At 41.7% G+C, this 19553-nt stretch overlaps 1 protein-coding gene across 2 annotated transcripts in view; it reads left to right on the top strand.

The window, feature by feature from the left end:
* Positions 1–19553, top strand: part of RAD54L2 (RAD54 like 2) — a 68769-nt gene that overhangs the window by 6572 nt on the left and 42644 nt on the right. For both annotated transcript variants that reach the window (XM_030283497.4, XM_030283495.4), the window contains exon 2: positions 14538–14744. In XM_030283497.4, the coding sequence (XP_030139357.3) occupies positions 14594–14744 (151 nt within the window). In that variant the 5' untranslated portion in view covers positions 14538–14593. The remainder of the gene's footprint in view (positions 1–14537; positions 14745–19553) is intronic.

Below are 19553 nucleotides of genomic sequence, written 5' to 3'. Positions count from 1 at the left end.
ATAATAAGGTATTTTAAAGTTTCTCGATTTTCTTTGGGCAGAATAGGCTGTGTACCAAAGGGCTCTTTAATTTAGTGGAAAAAGATACAATAGCAGCCAGTGCCTGGAAGTTAAAAAGATTGTTTCAAATTAGGAAAAGGGCACAGATTGTTAACAGTGAATGTGATCAACCACTGAAGAAATTCAGAAGATGCTTGTAAGTATTAAGGAAAATTAGGCTGTCTCCATCTCTCAAAGTCATCAAGACAGGTGGAGTACCATTTGGAAGATATGGGTGAGGAAATGCACTAAAATGTACAAGTGTACCTGCCGCCATACGAGTGCAGGGGCACTGGCACTTGCTAAACAGATCTCACCCAATGTTCAGACTCTTCCTGCACATGCTAGAGTCACTCAGAGGATCTGGTTGTTATATTACAGCACTCCTTTAAATCTATTAAGTGTATATTTTCACTTGAGGGAATAAATGTGCTTATATGCACCGTGTACTTAAATGAAATCAAATATTTGTGATCTCTTTTTTTGGGAAGCACTGTCATTTTTGGTGATGGGGAGAGGAAAGGGCTGTATGTGGAAAGACAGGGGTGGCTGTTTCATTTCCTGAAGAGGTTGGAATATCTTCCAAGTGTTTTTCCTCAAAAAAATCTTGTAATGTGCTCTGAAGATGTTTATTCCAGTAGTGAGTAGTCTTTACATTCTGTAGAAATTGCTTTTTCATTGGGGGAAGAAATTGGATGTGCTCTTGCTGGCAGAGGTAGCTGGGTGTGGATGCATAAGGATGTTGTGCCTTGTGTGTCTCTGCTAGTATGAAATGAGTGTGTCCCTTGTTCACCAGAGGAATGGTTTCTGCTGTGTTCTGTCTGCCAGAGCAGTGAAGGATGGAGAGAGGAAAAATCCATGGGTCCTCTCCTGCCTTGACCATTAGGGTGATTACTGGTTGTCTGTGGATTCTCTGTGCTGGGATGTTTTCCTAAGCCCTTCTGGAAGTACAATGGGAACAAATTTGGCTGTGACAGCAGCTTGTGCCTGGTAGGCACCTTTGCAGACATCCTGATCCTTTCCCCATCCCAGCACGGGTGTGTGCCCAGTCATGTGTCAGAGCAAGGGTGTGGGAAATGCAGGAGCAGGATGCTCTGCTCGTGGCAGATTGTCCTGGATGGTCTTTCCCCAAGCACTCCCTCAACTTCAGCAGGCAATATGTGCCTTCACCAGCAGCCCTTGTGCAGAAGGGATGTTCCAGCAAGCATCAGATGTAATCTGTCTGTTCAGGATATCTGGGTTTGGGGAAGGGTCAGCGCTGTAAGAAATAACTTCTTTTATCACTGAAAGAGGCTGTCCTGCTGAAAGAAGCTACCTTTTTTTTTTTTTTTTTTTTTTTCACTCCTGAGCTAGCCTGTGCAGGAAGACTTAGAGGTAAATCCTTCTGTTGCAGGAAGTTGTTTATCTTTCAATTTCCTTGCAGCTTGGAGGGGGTGTGTCTCCTCTGCATTTCTTGCTCTCCTTTCTGTTATCTTGTCTGACCCATTTTGCTGACAAAGAGAAGGAAGGCAGTGAAGAGAGACAGAAGTGGTTATAAGTAAACAATTTCTTTACCTTCCCTCACTCTCTGCAATGATCTGTTGGCTTCTCTTTGCAGTTGCTTTATGGAAGGGAAGATTGAAGGTCAACAGAGTTAATTGTGTGGGAGTCTGTGTAATATTTTGTGGATTGGAGGAGATTGTAAAACTTGGGAGATAAGGATTTCAGGTTTTTTTTTTTTTTTTTTATTTCATTTGGTCTTAATGTGCTGGAACTCCTCCTGTATCCTATATCAGACTGGCATCTTGCTCACAGTTGCTGGGGGGACCTGTCACTTCTCACTTCTATCTATGCTTGGCTGTGATATTATTTAGTATAAGCTATAGAATATGAAAAAGTTTACCTGTGGCCTGGATCAGAAAATTGAGACCAACAGCAGTGGTCTCTGGAGTGGCAACTGCATTCCTATAAGAAAAAAGAATGAGAGAAGACTTTGAGGACCTCATGCCAAGGGTGTTTATGCCTCCTTGAACAGTTTGGGTGAAGTTCAAGTGTTGAGTGAAACAAACACAAAGCAAACACAGGGGATGTGCATGAGAGGCTACATACACCTATATATATTTTTGGCCAGATCCCCACAGTGGCTCTTGGTTGCATTTTGGGGAAAGATTCTAGGACAGCCCAGGAATATCTGCTTATCCCAGACGTAATAAGATACAACAAGAAAATGAAGAAAGGCAGAGGGCTAAAGAAAGTGATTCTCTTATTCAAGTACTAAAAATCAGCCCTTGATCTTGGGAAGGGGGGAGTCATCATGGCCAAAGTAAATTCCTCTCATGAGGTTCAATAAATTACCCATTTGTTTTCATGGTACAGATTGCATCACTTCCCTTTGTCACCCCACAGAGGTGTTCCTTTAACATGTCCCCCTTATCCTGCCTTTTCTGGTGCCCATGTGTAGTTGGAAGGACCTGTTTACAGAGGCTCTCACTAAAGATGCTACATGCTAAGGATTTACATGAGGAGGTGTATTTTGCTTTGAGCTTTGGGCAGTTTAAGAGTATTTGCTGTGGGGAGAGAGATGTGCACAGAAAGGGTGTCTGACTGCATGATAATACTTTATGATATTTTTGTGCTTTGAGTGGCAATTGCATTGGTTTTGAATTGAAGAAATCCAGCAAAATGTAGTTCAGAACCAATTTACACAAACCACATAGTGATGCCTTGACTACTCAAAGCAAGAGACAATTGAGAAGATTATCTCACCTTGGCTACATGCACCATCCTTTGGGCTGGAGTTTTGAAGGCAAGGAAGCTTTGTCATGAGGACCATCTCACTTTCTCAAATAGAAATGCTGTCTGTGCTCTGCACTGGAGCAGTGTCTGGCTGCTTAGAACATGGCCTTGGTGACAGTGACTCCAGCTTGATCAGCTCATACCCAGGGCTGCATGTTCTCACCCTCTCACTGTTTCTTTTCCCCCTTTGTGCCCCCACAGCTGGTCATGCAAGTTTGTGGTAGATCACATTAGGGAACTGAATTTTACTTCCAGGTAGGTTTTCAGCTGAATCAGATTGCTGCCCAGCCATGCAGAGGGGTTGTGCTGGCACGGTGTGGGAGCAGTGTGTGAGTTGGGAAAAGAGCAGCTGCTGCAGAAAATGTGTCCGAGGTCTGGGAGGCTGCAGTCAGCAAGAAGGAAAATGGGTAATTTAATCAAGGCCAAATGTTTATTACCCTTCTGGTGCTTGTGAAATCTGAAAACTCTGTCAGTGTCAAGGCACGTCTCTGTCTCTCTAATTGGTGGGTTTAGCATCAGGGTTTGGTTGCCATCTTCTGTTTAGTGTGCTCTTTTATTCAGTCTTTGCATTTATTATTTGCATCACTCACTGATGGAAGCAAAGGAACAGCATTGCCAGTCTAATGTAACTGCCCAGAGGTTTGATTACTCTTGCAGCATTGCTACTTAACACTTGTGTGAAAAGGCAGCTGGCTGTGGCTTCTCCTTTCCCAAAGTAGTGCAAATGCTGTATATTCCTTCCTTAAAACAAGTGCCCAGGTTATGGAATGCACCTCAGCAACCAAACGCAAGCTTCCAGGCATAGGAAGTAAGGAAAATCAGCTTGCTTTTGTAGGGGATGTTGGGGTGGAGGAGATAGCAGGAACAAAGAATATTTTCTTAAATTGAGAAGTTGTTGTAGGAGTGGTGACATTAGTTGGATTTTAGTAGGTGTCAAGGAATTTAGGGAACAGGACCAAGAAATAAACCTTACAAGACCAGTGCCTTTTTGTGCTTAGCTATGAAGTGTAACATAGGCTCTGAATAGGGAGCAACAGTTGCCTTGAAAACTGGGTGTCAGGGTGATTGTTGCATGGAATAGAGAAGATTTGGAAATGAAGGAGTGCATTTGAGATCAGATATTTGGGGAAAAGCTGTTATCCCAGAAGAGATTTTTTTTCCCTGATTTTTTTTCCCTCAGTCTTGGTATGTGGTCCTCTTATCTCTGGAGAAGAATTTCCTCAGGAAGCTATTTTTTTTTTTTGGTGGGGGGGAGCTCTTAATTCTGGACAATGCATAGTAAGATTCACCCTAGCCAGCATTTTTAAGTTTCTGTCAACTGTGACTTCACATCCTGTTCTCCAATGAATGGGAGTAGTTCGGGTCTGTGATCTGAATTTGTTTATTTTATAGTGACAATAATCAACTGCTTGAGAGAAGACCCCGGTGATGAGTAGAGAACACTGGAGAAGTGGGTGATCTGCTTAGTCACACAGACTGTGTAGAAAAATGCCATTTTTTTCTCCCTTACAAAAAATTGTTTAGAGGTGCCTTTTCCTTCCTCTTGTGCTTATCATAGCACTCACAAAAAGTAAGAGAGGAGATATTATATTTAAATTAAATCAATACTTCTGGTCACTGAAATGCTTATTTTAACAGAATGAGATACTCTGCCTCTTTGTGAACATCTATCCCTTTACTGTGATGAGAAATCATCTTTTATCATCTGCCTCCTTCATTCCTAACAAGGGGACAACTATGAATGAAGTTGGTTGAGATTTTACAGCATTGCCAGTAAATTCCAAATCACTTTGGAAGTGCAATGTAATTAGTTTTTTCTGTTAAACAATGCTGTGAACTCTACCCAAAATCTCCCATCAAGATAAGAGTTGTAGTTACAAAAATTTCTTATTTCAGTCCAAATCAATAATAATCAAGAATTTCTCCAATTAGACAAATGAGCAAGTTCAGTTAAATGACTGGGCAAAAAACTGGCCAAGCCCAGAGTAGTGGAGAATGGTGTCACATCCAGCTGGGCACTAGTGGGGTTCCCCAGTGTTTGGGATTGGGGTCACACCTATTTAATATCTTTATCAGTTACTTGAATGAGGGGATCGAGGGCACCCTCAGTAAGTTTGCAGTGACACCAGTTTGGGCAGGAGTGTTGCCCTCTTGGAGGGCAGGAAGGCCGCAACAACCCCCTGCAGCACTCCAGGCTGGGGCAGAGGGTCTGGAAAAGCTACCTGGCAGAAAAGAACCTGGGGTGCTGGCCAGCAGTGGCTGAACATGAGCCCAGGTGGCCAAGGAGGTCAATGGCACCTGCCTTGTACCAGCACTGATGTGACCAGCAGGACTGGGCAGTGACTGTCCCCTGTGCTGGGCACTGGTGAGGCACCTCAAATCCTGGACTGAGTTTTGGGCTCCTCATGACAAGAAAAACATTGAGATGCTGGAGCTTCTCCAGAGAAGGGAACGGAGCTGGGGAAGGGTCTGGAGCACAAGTCAGATGAGGAGCAGCTGAGGAGGCTCAGCCTGGGGAAAAGGAGGTTCAGGAGTGACCTTACTGCCCTGTCCAACTCCCTGAGAGGAGGCTGTAGCCAGGTAGGTGTTAGTCTCTTCTCTCAAGGAACAAGCAACAGGATAAGAGAAAATAGTCTCAGGTTGTACCAGGGAGGTTTAGATTCGATATTAGGCAAGATTTCTTCATTGGAAGTGTTGTCAAGCTTCTGAGCAGGCTGTTCAGGGAAGTGGTGAGGTCACTGGCCCTGGAGGGATTTAAAAGGTGCGTCAGTGTGGCACCTGGAGACATGGCTTAGTTGTGAACTTGACGGTGCTGGGTTAGTGGTTGGACTCTGTGATCTTTCTTAGAGCTCTTTTCCAACTCAAACAGTTCTATGATTCAAGACTAATAATTCAGTAATCTAACTAATAATTGAAAAGGAGGGGAGACAAATAGTGGTGAGGCAAGACATTCCATTCCTGTTGTATTTGGGGAGGTAACAGCATCTGAGTGTAGGGATGGTGCCTTCTTACGACACATGGTTGCCTTCATTTGGGATGGTAACAAGTCAAAGGATGTGAGAAGACCTGGCTTTCCTGCTGTCCCCTCTGTTCTTGCTCACTGGGCGCCGCTGCCAGTCAGACAGAATTTGCAAACTCTAAATGAGCTTTGATAGAAGAAGTGGTCATCTGGGGAAAGCACTTGACTGAGACTTGCTCTTAACTTTGAGAGAAAGAATACCCATAAGGTTGTGAGCTTTGGCTGCATCACAGCCGAATGCTCCTTGTCATTCTGCTTCTGAATCCTGGAAATGTAACATTTTGGATTCTGTGTGTGTATGAATATACACTATTGTGTGTTTGGCAAGGACAAGTACTGCAAAAGACATTGCTAGCATTTACAGAAGTTAAGTCAATTTATACACTTGGGACGTAGTGACATTTTTACTCTAAAAGAGCTATGTTTGGTAGCCAGCAGCTACTTCTCTGGATGGTTGTTGTGGTGTTTATTTGACATACGGTGTTTTACAGTAATTTGTTAAGATGTCCCTTTTCAGGTGCTCCTTCCTGTCTTAACACTGTGTATGCTTGTGCTGGTTGGTAGCTAATACCTGTTTAGCTTGAATTGGGACAGGACAGTTGGATATGTTCACTAAAAGGGTATGGTGTCCCTCAGGATGTATTGTCTTCCTGCTGATATTTGTGTATCTTCTTAGCCCAGCTTGCATTGTGCTGATTTTAAAGCTCTTTTGGAAGTAAACTCCAGTATGTAGAGTCATATACTCACAATTTTATAAGCTAAACATATAATATGCATATCATGAGACTCATAGCTCTATTTCTTTAGTGAAATAATATTCATTATCTCCATTGGGGTGATTTTTGTTTGTATCCAAACAATCCCCTCAGCAGTGTGTTGGGCTGTTTGTGCTCTGTGGGGAGAAACAGTAAGCTGCATTCTTTTCCCCTTCAGGCCTGTCCAAACCATTGGGAAGTTTTCAGCCAGCAAAGCACAACCAAAGTGGTGCTTCCATTACTAAGGACAGAACCACAGGAGACTCTTTCATCCAGTTGCTTTCCATGTGAGCTGCCTATAGTGTCAGTGTTATTAAAGCAGATGTATTTGTGCAGGATAGATAAGGATCAGTGTGTTTAATTTTGACCTGTTTAATTGGCAAGGCAAAAATCAAGAGGTTTTGGTTACTTCATTCTCAAAACTAGCAGAAAAGTGGCACTTAAACATTAAGTTTTTCCACCAGTGTTCAATGTTGCAGGGAGGGAATGACTCTGAAAGAAGTTTATGACAGTTTTTAATCCTTTAATGGATTCTTAATCTACGTTGAAATCCAGTGAAATTAGTTTAATGTCTGATTGCTTGGCAGCAAATTGGATCTAACATATGCTAATTGTCATATCACATGAGTTCAAAAGTGTTTATTTCCATTTCCTCCTACTTCAGGATTTTTTGTTTTCCTCTTGTTTTTGCTCATGTTCAAATTTCTTCGGTAAACTCTAGGTGGCATAAGTAATACTTCCTCATCCCTGGTGTAATTATCACTGCTGGAGGTGGGGTAGGGAATAAAGAGGAACAAACCTTTGTGGAATACTTCCTTTTTCTGTAACTACATAAACCTGAACCTCAGATTTTAAGTCCAGGTTTGAAGAGGGAGAAGGATGAGGCATCAAAAGCAAGCTCCCAGACCTGTGTGATTTTTTGTGCTGACATGCAGACCTGTGACCCAAGGCAGAGTCAAGTTGTGTTTACTTTGTGGTCTGGTGATGCCAAGTGTGTGATGTGGCTGGTGTCTGTCTCACAGGGGATGGTGGGCTGCCCTGGGCTGCTGCTGCTGCTGCTGGGGAAGCTCATTTCCTGAGCAGGGACACAGCTGAAGGCAGTGAATCATTCCCCTGTAAGGAAATGTGCTTCTCTGGGAGGCAAAGAGAGGAGTGTGTGTGGATGGGGTGATACTGAGAAAATAGGATAAAATTAGACCTTTTAACATTTGGGAAATTTGCAATTTTCTTCATCCTAAAAGAAGAAAATATTGTTATGAGCTATCCCAGTCTGTTTCTGAGGGATACCCTTCAAGGAGATGAGCCATAGCTCAATGACCAAAGCCACAGCTTGCCTGCAAAGAGTGACAGTGACTGATCTTTCCTTGTGAGGGGAATAGCTCCATGCCTCTTCACTCCTCTCTGTTCCACTGCTTCTGTTTATGTAATTTAGTTTTGATTTATTACATAACTTCTTCTCTGGCACCTGTGTATGACAAGAGCTTAAATTCCAGAGGGATCTTCCAGTTATCTTTGTCTTTCCTGCTTGGGAATTGGCTCACATCTTGACATAGTTTGGGTGTTCTTGAAGAGAAGGCTTGGCACACCTCTCCCATGAGCTGACTTTTCAAACTTATCTTTTGGAATTTGAAAATGGTTGTCATTAATGCAATGTAGGCAAGTCTTTCCCAAATTAACCTGCTGTATAAAATATATTGAATGTAATTTGGAATCCTGACACACTGTGCCCTACTATTGAGTTTTCCCCAGTATTTGAAATATTTTCTTAGGGTTTTATTCCTTATACAGGTTTTGGTTGTTTTTTCTATAGCTGTAGAACCAAGGGCAAAACATGTAAAAACACTCAAAAGCACTCAAATGCTGTTTGCTTTAAAAAAGTGATCAGGGAAGGAGAGTTTCCTTTAGCAGGTAATGCAAGTGCCATTTATATAGAATTTGACAAAGCTAAAAACATAGTTGGAGATTCTGTGAAGTAAGAGAAATGTTTTTGTTATTTTATGATGGTGTTAGTCCAGATGTCAGTAATTACTGGAAGCAAAACTGATCACATGTTTCTTACTTCAGGTAGCCTGAACTTTTATGCAGTAACAAGTTGCTCTTCTACGATGGCTCACTGGTGAGGATATTTTGAGTATTTGAAAGAAGAGAGTTGACTTACAGGAAGTCAATTTCTGCTTTAATATGATTAAACAAAATTGTCGTTAGAAGCACCGCATCAGTGATTAGGCAAATAATTATATACCTAAATACAAACACAAAAACATTTGCCTATTTCTGCTGGCTGTGTCCAGAGGTGAAGAACCTCACAAGTTCTGTGGGGAAGGGAGTGCTGGCATCTTATGGAGAGTTCAGCTTTTCTTTAAGGGTCACAAACCATTGCCACTGCCAGCAGCAGGGTGTTCCCACATCCCTCCCGAGGTGCAGGAGAGAAGGACCCTGTGGCTGGGCAGCTCCCTCAGCAGGTGATGGATGCTCAGGTTGTGTAAGGAGCTGCAGATGCTGCCATTGACTCATGCTGGTTCTTTTCCTTCGGATCACAGTGGGAGCCAGGCCTTACGTAATGTTCATTGTCACATTCTCAGTGCCAGCACTGTCATGTCAGCAAAGGGGAAGGATTAGCTCTCTCTTTTCTTTCTTTATGGGTTGATTTTATGGTTTTTTTGCGGTGGGTTTTTTTGTTGTTGGTTGTTTTTTGTGGGTTTGTTGTTTTTTTTTTTTTTATTTCTCCCACCCTGTCTTGCAGCAGCTTTTGTTGTTCATGTTGTCAGGGAACAACCAGTTTCAGGCTGGTTTTAGTTTTGAGGTGCCTTTTAGGAGGGAAATTGTTAGCCTGGAGAGAATAAAAGAGCAGGTCCTGCAACTCTCTCACAACTGATACATGGATGTGTTTCTAAAAGCAGTCTGTTATTTTATTTCTCTCAGTTCCTGTTCCTCACAAATCACAGTGGGCTCCTTAATACTCACATGCAGTGTGGGGGAAGACTAGATCTATTGTCTAATATTTATGTGAATTGGGGAGAAGCACACTTGCCTTCCTCAGAAGGGTGGTCCAGGACAAGCAGATGCTCCCCAATTTATGATTTCACAGGCTGCTTCTTTTTCCTTCAGTTTAATATTCCTGTGGAGAACACATCAGTTAGAGGGGATCAATGCTACTTAGTTTGTTTGTGATTTGAACAAGATAAAATGAAGGAGGAGAATTGTTTTATTCCTTCCCAGCCAGCCGCCTGTGGCCACCAGTTAGCTGTGAGTCACAGCAGAGAAACTGCATAGCTGAAGTCTCAACAGTCTCAGGCTGCAAAGGAAGAAGGGATTTAAATCACGAAGTAATCAATTAAGGATGGCTTTAAATGCTACGTGGGGGGAATAAGTTAATTTTGATTTTTCAGTAAACACTTCTTTGCTTTGTTTAAAGCATATAGGGAGTCTGCTGGACTAGTATGGCAAAATTGTTGGCTCCTTTTAGAAAAAATATTTATCCTTTTAGTGATTCCCCTGACACCATTTTTTACATAATCATTTAATAGGGGTTTTAATATGTTGCATAATGTAAATTAGAGAAATCCTAGTGTTCGTTAGACTCAAACTGTTCAAAACCACCAATTTCAGGTTTCTTACTGGATTTTTAAGTGGCACAGAGAAATATTAATTGTTATTTTGCAAGAGCGTTGCAAGTTATCGCTTGCAAACTATTACAAGACTTTGTCATAGAGAAGCTTAAGCTCATAGTTCCTCTACTCATGCAGTTGTGTGCTTTATAGCAATGTTCTGCTAGATACTGAAGGCTGCCTATGAGGTACCAAAATGGTGCTAGTAGTAGTCTTAATACACAGATGAGATTTCCCCTGAGGAACCAGCACTTACCTTCATACACATCCAGTTTGGAGTGTCTGTGTGTGAGCTGAGTGTATTAAGAGCAATCTTATGGCCCCAACCAACCATTTTACTCTTTTGCTGCCAAACAAAAAAGAAAAACATAAAAGGAAATTATTATTGCCATAAAACATTATTGTGTAACAAACAGAGAAGAGTGTTATGCAGTGCAGATTTGGAAATATCTGTTTTTATTAAACTGTCTGTGCAAATCCTCTTGTAATTTGCCAGGGTGCTTGATCCTGTTCCTATGGCCTGGCACCACAATGGCCAGTGTGAAGTCTTGGTTACAAAACAGGCTTTAAGGAACAAATCTCGATGAGTCCCAGATATTGGGCTTGGCTAGAGGTTGGAGAGGTGATGGAATCCTCTTTACTGTTCAGCACTGGAGCAGCATTAGTATTAAACCTGCCCTTTCTGGAGGGATTTGTATGGAATGGTTGTGTACTCAGGAATGAGCATGTCCTGTGCCTAAATCACTTGTGTTGTAGTGGGCAAAGAGCTTCTGTAAAGTTACCTTGGCTTTTCTGGCTTTCTATAAGTACAGGGGAACCCTGCTTCTTATCCTCAAGTGAGGAAGGACTCTATGCTGCCTTGTCCTGCATCCTTGCTTTTTACTGGATGGTATCTGTAACAGTTAATTAAATAATGGTTTAGTATTTACAGTGCTAGTGGATCCTCTGATGGAAGTGATGTACAGAAATGCCCCAAGTCCCCACAACCCCTGATGATTGTTGTTTCACTTAACAGTTTGGCTCATGGCATACACAGCCCTGCTGTGAACAACTATCGTGTAGAAGGGGAAAAGTTGCTTTCACATTTCTCTCTCAACTTTATATGTGAGAAGTGATTTTAAAGCTTTGCAGAGTGAAAGAAAAACGTGAGGACAACTGATATGTGTCCAAATTCCCAAGGTTTCCTCACCTAGAAGTGAGCCTCCTTTCTGTGCAGGCTTGAGGAGGAGGCAATCATCAGCACATGGCATTTACTTACTATCGGAAGTGTTCTACCTTAAAAAAGCAGAGCCCAAAAAACTTCAGAACTATTTTTATCTTTGTTGAAAGACGGGACATAATACATGAGAGAGGCTGTCTTGGATGTTAATTTGATGTGCAGTTGATTGCAGGGTTTAACTTCTGGGTAGTATAAACATGACAGCTCTTTTTTCCTCCCTGAGTAAGCAAGACAAATTTTTCCAAGTGTTTCCCCCTAAGATCCCAGCCCGGTTTCTCAGCAGCCTTGTCATTGTTGAGGCACTGTGCTGGAAGGTTGAATACCTGCTGTAAGGGTGGTACAGAGGGTTTGATTTGGATTTTTTGGGACTCTAACCCTCCTGAGACACGGCTCCCGGCCGCTCTGGGAAGGGCCCAGTGGCGGTAATCAGTTTATCTCCCGCAAAGTGCCCTTCCTGCAGCGATTAAACACTGAGCGCACTGCCTGCGTGTGCAAAGGCAGGACATGGGGCAGGTTGGAATAACTCAGCCATAAACAGTAGCGGCAGCCACAATCTGGCCCTGTTGTGTAATTCCCCTTGGTGGGAGGCTCCGAACTGGGTCAGATGGGTGTGAGAAACGAGGGCAGGCCTGGGCTGTGCACCGCGTACCTGCTGCCACCAGGCAGGGTGGGAGCCTCCCGGGCTGGGACGGAGACAAAGGCAGCACGGCAATGGGCACGGAGGAGTTAACAATCTTTGTTTCACTCAGCTCTGCGAGATTTAATTAAGTTTTTCCAAAAGCTTCTGTTTAACTCTCCTGCATATGGCTGGGGCTGGCGAGCGGGTGTCAGGAGTTGGCTTATACAGAACGTGTACTTACTGCTAAACAAAAATAAAGCTTTGATTTTAGCCCTCTGGTGCTCCAGTCTGAGGGAGAACTGCTCTCCACTGGGTTTGATTTTATCTAAAGAAACACAGGTACCCATATCCTTGCCTTTAAACGATTTTCAGATAATGTTTTGTGGATTTTATTTGTTTGGTTTTGGTTTTGGGTTTTTTTGTTGGGTTTTTTTTGGTTTTTTTTTAACTTTTAAGGTTCTGGGACAAATGACAGGACATGAGAGGATGACACACAGGAGGATACTGATGGGAAAAGCTGTATCATGTGTCATTCTTTGACCTGGAGCGTTTAGTGACATTACAGCACTTCTGCTTCTGCTGTTTGTAGAGGAGAGTTCATTCCTGCCGCGTTAGCAGTGTTTGTGTTTCTTTGGTTGGTTGGTTCTATGTAAAATAAAAAATAAGCCACTGTTTTGAAATACACATAGACTTTAGCACAACATTTGTTAGGAAAAACTTCTGATAATAGATGGCTTTGTGTATGCAGTCCTTGACTGAAGTCACCAGACATCACAAAACAAGGGATGCTGGAGGTGACTGTGTTGCAGCAGCCTGACAGCAACTGGGCTTGTACCTGCAGACCACAGAAGCTGAATTAATATCTTTGGCTTGTGTAAACTGGCACAGTTCCACTTGAGCTAATTCAGGTTTTGGCCTTTTGTGCCATCTGTTTGACCAAGCCAACTTATTTTGTGTGACAGGTGTACTAGTGGAGGGACTTCAGTTGTCTCTGCCTGGTGGTAAAGTGCTCCTGGGACTGAGTGGTGAAAGGCTTCCTGTTCCAAAGCAAATCTCCTCAATGCCTTCTCTTCCCTGTGTTTTTCTTTCTTTCTGACATTCTTCAATGTTATTGAGGAGCTGAGAGGGGCAGAGCAGGAGCTGATGACTTCAGCTGGAATAATTCAGCATGCTCAACAGTTAGATTTTCAGCCCTGCTACAGGGCTTTAACATTCAGGTTTCTGAATTAATCTGGTAACTGCTGAAACACAGCTGAAAATAAAGTTTAAGTGTTAAATTAAATGAAATTTTGAGTGTTTATAGAGATTTGAACTGCCTTATCTGCTTAGAAGTTTGGGGGTTTACATTTTCCTTTTTTGTTTTTAAGTGGCTGATTAGTTCTCAAACATTTTATAGTTTACAGTGGAAATGTGGTATAAGTAGGGGGCAGTGGAAAGTGAGTGATGAGGAAATGTTTCCTTCATCTTTCTTTAAAGGTTTCCGGACAGTGTGTAGGTAGTAATTCTTCTGCAGCTTGATCTTTGAATACATCATTTGCTTATGTTCCTTAAGATCAAGATGCCTTTTTTATTTTCCTTTCTTGGTTGTGTTTCTTTTCATCCATCTTATGCGGCTCCTTTAGGATCGTTTGTGTGTATGGAAGAGGAGTGCTCAGGAGTACCCATCGCTGACCAGAAGTAACAGTGCATGATCTGAACAAATAAACTGGTGACTTTATGGTTGCCCTGGCCCTCTCTTGAGGCTTTATTTTTGTGTTCTACCACAATTTCTGCTGTGATGCACTAGAGTGATGTAACAGAAGTTATGCACAGCCAGCCCCAGTTCTTGTCCTTGAGAGAAAGGAAATGCAAATTTTGTCTGATCCATTCTTTCTTTGTGTTTACTTTTCTTCCTGCCCTGTTTTACAATGGGAGCTCAACCTGTACAACTGGATCTTTGTTGTTTTCTGCCCGAAATATGAAGGTAACAGTGTTTTTGTTGTGTGGATGGATCAGAGACTTCAGCCAGGCTGTGATGAAGAGCCAGGTGATCTTTGCAGTGGGTACAGCTGAGGCAGGAAGGGGTTTCTGTCTCTGAGCCACAACTGCACACTGTGATGGTGTTTACAGGGATCAGGGTAACAGGTATCCAGAGGGGATGCTGACACTGATCCTTTTTTGTATACTTCCTGTTTGGATGTAGTGTTCTGAAATCATTCACATAATTTATTAATTTTTGCATCTCTGAATAATCAAACATTGATACTAGGAGTCTTCCTGCTGTGTGCATGTCAAGGACATCAATGAAGAGATGGAGATTCTTCAATACTGGCCTGTATCATTACGATCCATTTCTTTGGGCATCTGTTTTCTCCACAGGATTTTGTGCTTTGTCTGATATCTAAGTCTGTTATTTAAAAGGCTGATTTGGTTTTTATGTGCAGTAATGCTGCTTTGGTGTTGAGCCTTGGGGCTCAAAGGTTGGGATTTGCTGGGCTCATGTTCCTCTTTTGTGTCCTTGCAGGGCTGCCTCACGGTAGAACATGAGCAGGTAATGCACAAGGAGCACCACTGGGAGTCATGTCAGACGAGTCAATCTCAGGGAGTGATCCGGACCTGGACCCGGACTTGGAGCAGGAGGATATGGAAGAGGAGGAGGAGGAAGATGAGGAGGAGGCGATGGAGGAGGACAATGATGGGGATGACGAGGAGGATTTACTTGATGAAAGTGGTGAGTGAATGGAGTTGGGAATATACTGCTGCCTTGTGAAGGCTGACCTAGAACAGAGGCTGGACAGAGTTAAAGAATAAAGTAGGGATTTATTAAAAGGCCTCGATGGATGCACCTAGGGCAGCACTAGAGCCCAGCCCAAGATAAACCCAAAATGGTCACAAAATGGGCATGAGGTCTCTCACTTTTTAAAGTTCTGTGCCATTTGCATATTGGAGTTAATTGTCCAATTATAGCTTTAGGTTATGAAGTTCCATCCTTGTTTTTCTCTCTTCAGTCCACGTTGTTTATGGTATTGGGCCTGAAATTTGGGTGGTTGTCCTTGGTCCCAAGCTAGGAGAGGAATTGTTCTGTGTCCCTACTCTGTGAAGACAGCTCACCATCCCTTAGTATGAGCTCATAACTACACACTAAAGCAGCACAGAATCTGAAAAATATAAAAGCTAAAATCTAAGATATTAATACATTGTTATAGAAAACTGGCTGTCACCCCTTGGGAGACTGTGTAAGAGTTAGGATTTGTCCAGCTCTTGGTAGGGAGAGGTCCTTATTTTGCTGTTTAGTTTAAATAGGTATTTAACGTATATTAAATATGGTCTCCTGGCCAAAAAATATTTCCATCATGAAAACAAGCCACAAGTATAAATTGTAAAGAGGATAGAATTTTTAAAAGAGCTTAAAATTTTGGGAAAGCAATTATATAAAGAAGTAAATAAGTTGATTTATAATTACTTGTATTATTTAAAGGATGTTGTAAAAATAAAAATATTTATGTCATTGGCTTGTCCCATACGTAAACAATTTGATGGATGCTATGGACAATTATTGCTTATTCACAGCAATCATCTTTAACAGCTGGAAAATGTTCTTTTCTGCCAGCATACAGGTTGGCTTCTCCTTTGTTTGTTTTACAAGATGAAAGATGGAAGTGCTAAGTAAGTTGTCACCTTCTATCCTCACCTAGTTCTACCTGCCCTACTGTCTTCTTCAGGAGAGGAACAATTTAGGTCAGGGCTAATGCAGGTGTCTGTGGGCTTGTGCTGTGCAGGTTACATTTGGTGTTACTAGATAACTGTGCTGGGTCACAGCATGATCCTAGAGATGTTCATTGGTCCAGAAGGGCTGATGTTCTAGGGCACATAGACAGGAATGCAGAGCTCAGGTGGGAATTCCCCATGCTGAATTTGCCATCAAATTCTTTGTATCACAAAACTGTAGCCAGAGCCTAAGGGGATGCTCTATTTGCTTCCTTTAAAATTGCAATTTTTAGTAACTTCAAAGGGTATGCAGGTATTTGAATACACCTACCTAAACCAACTGAGAGTATTCTTCCTTTTCTTAGCGTAGAATATATAAAAAACAGATACTTCTCTCTTCTTCTAGTTACTAAAGAATTTTTGGCTTCAAAATAAATTGTTGTCCTCAAAGTGTTGCTTGTTTTGTTGTTATATTCCTTCAGCCATGTGCTACTTGAAGATGCTGTTTTGCTTTTAAATGCTTTTATAAAAATGTTTATACAAAAACAAATGCATTCTTTTTCTTTTTATTCACATGATGGCTTTTTCTAATGAGAAAGTAGCAGAAATGGAAGTGTTGGTTCAGGTAAGAAACAAGGGAATTCCCAATATCAACACAGAGAAGAGCTACAAGGTGACAGATTACTGTCTCAGAGACTGGTGATGATGATGTCACTTTGTTCACAGGACCCTGCAGCCAGTGGAGCAGGAGGAAGTGTGAGGTGGTTGCCAAACTTCTCTTAACAGAATGGAGTGTCTGTATGTCATGTCCAAGTGGGTCATTCCCACTATTCCATTAGTCTATTATCATAGACTTATTGTGCTTTATCATCAACATCTGTATTATTGTGAGTGGATACTCACAGTTGTCAGGATTATTCTTTCCAAAGCAAACAAGATCAATGTAGGTATGCAGAACATTGTGAACTGCTAATGACAGCTATTTATTTTCATGTTAAAACACTAGAAACATGTTTATGTTTTATACTTCTGTAGTGACTCATTAAAAAAAATCAACAAATTTAGAAAATAATGAGAAACAAAAAAAAGAATTTACATAAAACTAACATAAAGTATTTTTATGGTTGTTCATTAGGTACAAGGGAAAACTTCCATGAGCTGAGCAAAGCTAGATTGCCTCTGAGGTTTCTGATTGTTCAGCTTTAATTCTGTCTGCCACAATATCAGAATGCTTTCTGGGTGCTTAGATGTATAATTATTATCTTCTGTGGAGGTGTCCAGTCTGCTTTTCCTGATATCTCCTTACAGCTACACACTGCCTCCAAAATGTCACTTGGCATCTGTATCACCTTAGATCTAATATACACCAGTCTCCTGCTCTTTAGCATATGAAATATAACCAACTTCAGAATTAAGAGGTTCATTTTATTTTGCCCATCTGATGTTTGTAGTTCCATGGCTTTGTAGACTAACCTCATTCATAAATATCATATTTGGAACAGACAGTTTTATTCATAAGAAGGGATGCTGTGCTCTAATGTTTATATTATGAAGCTTGTAAAAGGATTAATTTTAATAATTTCTGTTAAAACTTTGTTCTCCCTATTCCCAGCTGTGCTGTTCTCCTCCCCTCCTGGAATTGTGGTTGTTCTGATTCCGCTGGGGATCCTGGGGGGATCTTTCCCTTGAGGATGAGCTCATGCATATTTCTAGCACTACAAGCTTTAGATGATTATTAATATTCCACAGCTATTTCTTGAAAGGGTGACAGACTGCATAAACATTTTTTCCAAACGAAAAATGATTACTTGTTTTAAATAATAGCGATTATATCAATTACAAAACGAACATTTTTACAGTTTGCTTGCAAACTAGTGGCTTTGTTTAGGATTTCCATGTATTGATGGTGGTTCAAATAACTTAAGAACTTTCCAGTGTTAATGTAATGTTATCCACACTTGGTGGTGGTCAATCATATAATCTCAGATTTAGCAGTGACTTGTATGTGTTTTGCATGTTTAACCTGTTTTTGTCTTTCTGATACATGTTGTATGTGGAGTTAATCCTTGTGTGTAGTTTCGTAGTCCTCTAGGAATTCTTTTACATTCTGGGACTTTAGTGCTATCTTCAGTTTCGGCACATTTTTCTCATTTCTGCTCAGTATTATTTGCATTTAGCTGTCCTATAGGTGGTCTAGAGTTTAGTTTGTACTTGTATGGTACAGACTTTCAATATTGAAGAATGCAGCTCTTCAACCTTTGCCCCTGTCCTCAAGGAAACAAAAGAGCCAGGAAAACTACTTTTCTGTATATTTCTGAGTAAGTGAAAGCTACATGGCTTACATCCTTTATCCATTTTTTCAGTGGTAGCCAGTTAATGAACCTGAGCATCATGTGTAGGAACTGTCCCAGCTTTAGTGTTTTCTTTTTTCTAGAATGCTCCTTCCAGAACATACCTATTGTGACACTTAAAGCCCCTTCCCTGGCTGCCAGACTGCACACCCATCCATCCCAGCAGCATGCTTCAATCCTAGCCAGAGGCTGCCACTGCTTTTCCAGCCTTGTCATCCCTGCCCACTTCATCTGTTTTCTCATCACTTGTGGGTTGCAGCACCTGTTTTATCATGTTTGATTTTGTGATAGCAATGCGTGACTGCTGGAAACTTTTCTTGTTAACTCCCTAAATCGTTTTCACTAGAAATGTGATGTACTGATGACTGTAGAGATAAAGGGCTGTTTCAAGTCCTGCAGTTTTTCTCTGATCCTGGATGTTGCTCAGGGCTGTGTAGGACTCCATAGGAATAAAAGATAATTTGAGCAAAGAGGAAACAAATCTCCAATATGGATTTTACAGATCATTTCAAATGCGTGGACCGTTTATACCTCAGAGCTTTCCTAAGGAAAGCTGTTGAGTGTTTGAATGAATCCCACTGTACTGTTCTGTTTTTCCACTTTGGGAATGTCTCTGGATTATTCTGACTGATGTCTCTGGAATTCATTATCTCTTATTCATATGTATTGCTGTAATTCTGCTATTAATAGTGATGGCAAGTTTCTTGTTTCCTACCTCTGAGTATATGGGTTAAACACTTTTTAAAGTGCAGTTTGGGGTAGAAGTGGTTGTTCAGTTCTCTCAAAGATGTCTTAATGAGCACAAGCATTCTGTCCTCAAAGGCTTCTAGTTGTGTTTGCATTACAGGGTGCATGGTACAGCAGACAGGGGTTGGAATCAGTGCTTTTAGGGTATACTAGTGAACAATTTTCCAGTACTGCAGTAGTGCTGCAATTCTTACTGTACAAAGATACCAGGCAAAACCAAATAATAACATATTAGGTGATACTGTTGTGATAAGACAATCTCTGTGGAATTGGCCTTGTCTCCATCCCTGTGTTCTGCACTTTTTCTCCTTTGCTGTCCCCTCTTTCTTTCCCCACATTCCAGGGCTGGGAATGTGCAGGCTCTGTGGCATCTCTGCTTGACCACTGGAGAACTGGAGGAGCTCCTTCTTCCCAGCTCAGACTCATACTGTTCCTCCTACTCCTTGACCAAGAGCTGGAGCAAACCAAGACTGGTTTGTGTGGGGTTTTGTGGACATCAGATTCATAAAGAGGAGTGACTGAGAAGCACAGTTGGTTGGTGGTACAGAATAGCAAATCCAGGAGAGGAGGACAAATGGGTGCAGTGGTGTTTTGCACTGCAGCTCCTTGGTAGGGTGAGGGCATCAGGAAGTCTCAGAACATCTGAGAGACTGGCACATGAGGCGAGTGAGGGGGAAGAGAGACCCTTTTCCTCACCCTAGCCTCTTAAAACTGCTCACCCTGCTTATGACATT

Source organism: Taeniopygia guttata, chromosome 12 (assembly GCF_048771995.1).
Source record: "Taeniopygia guttata chromosome 12, bTaeGut7.mat, whole genome shotgun sequence".
Lineage (NCBI taxonomy): Eukaryota > Metazoa > Chordata > Aves > Passeriformes > Estrildidae > Taeniopygia > Taeniopygia guttata.
Note: the sequence above shows the minus strand (reverse complement) of the source record. Positions and strands in the feature narration are given on the sequence as shown.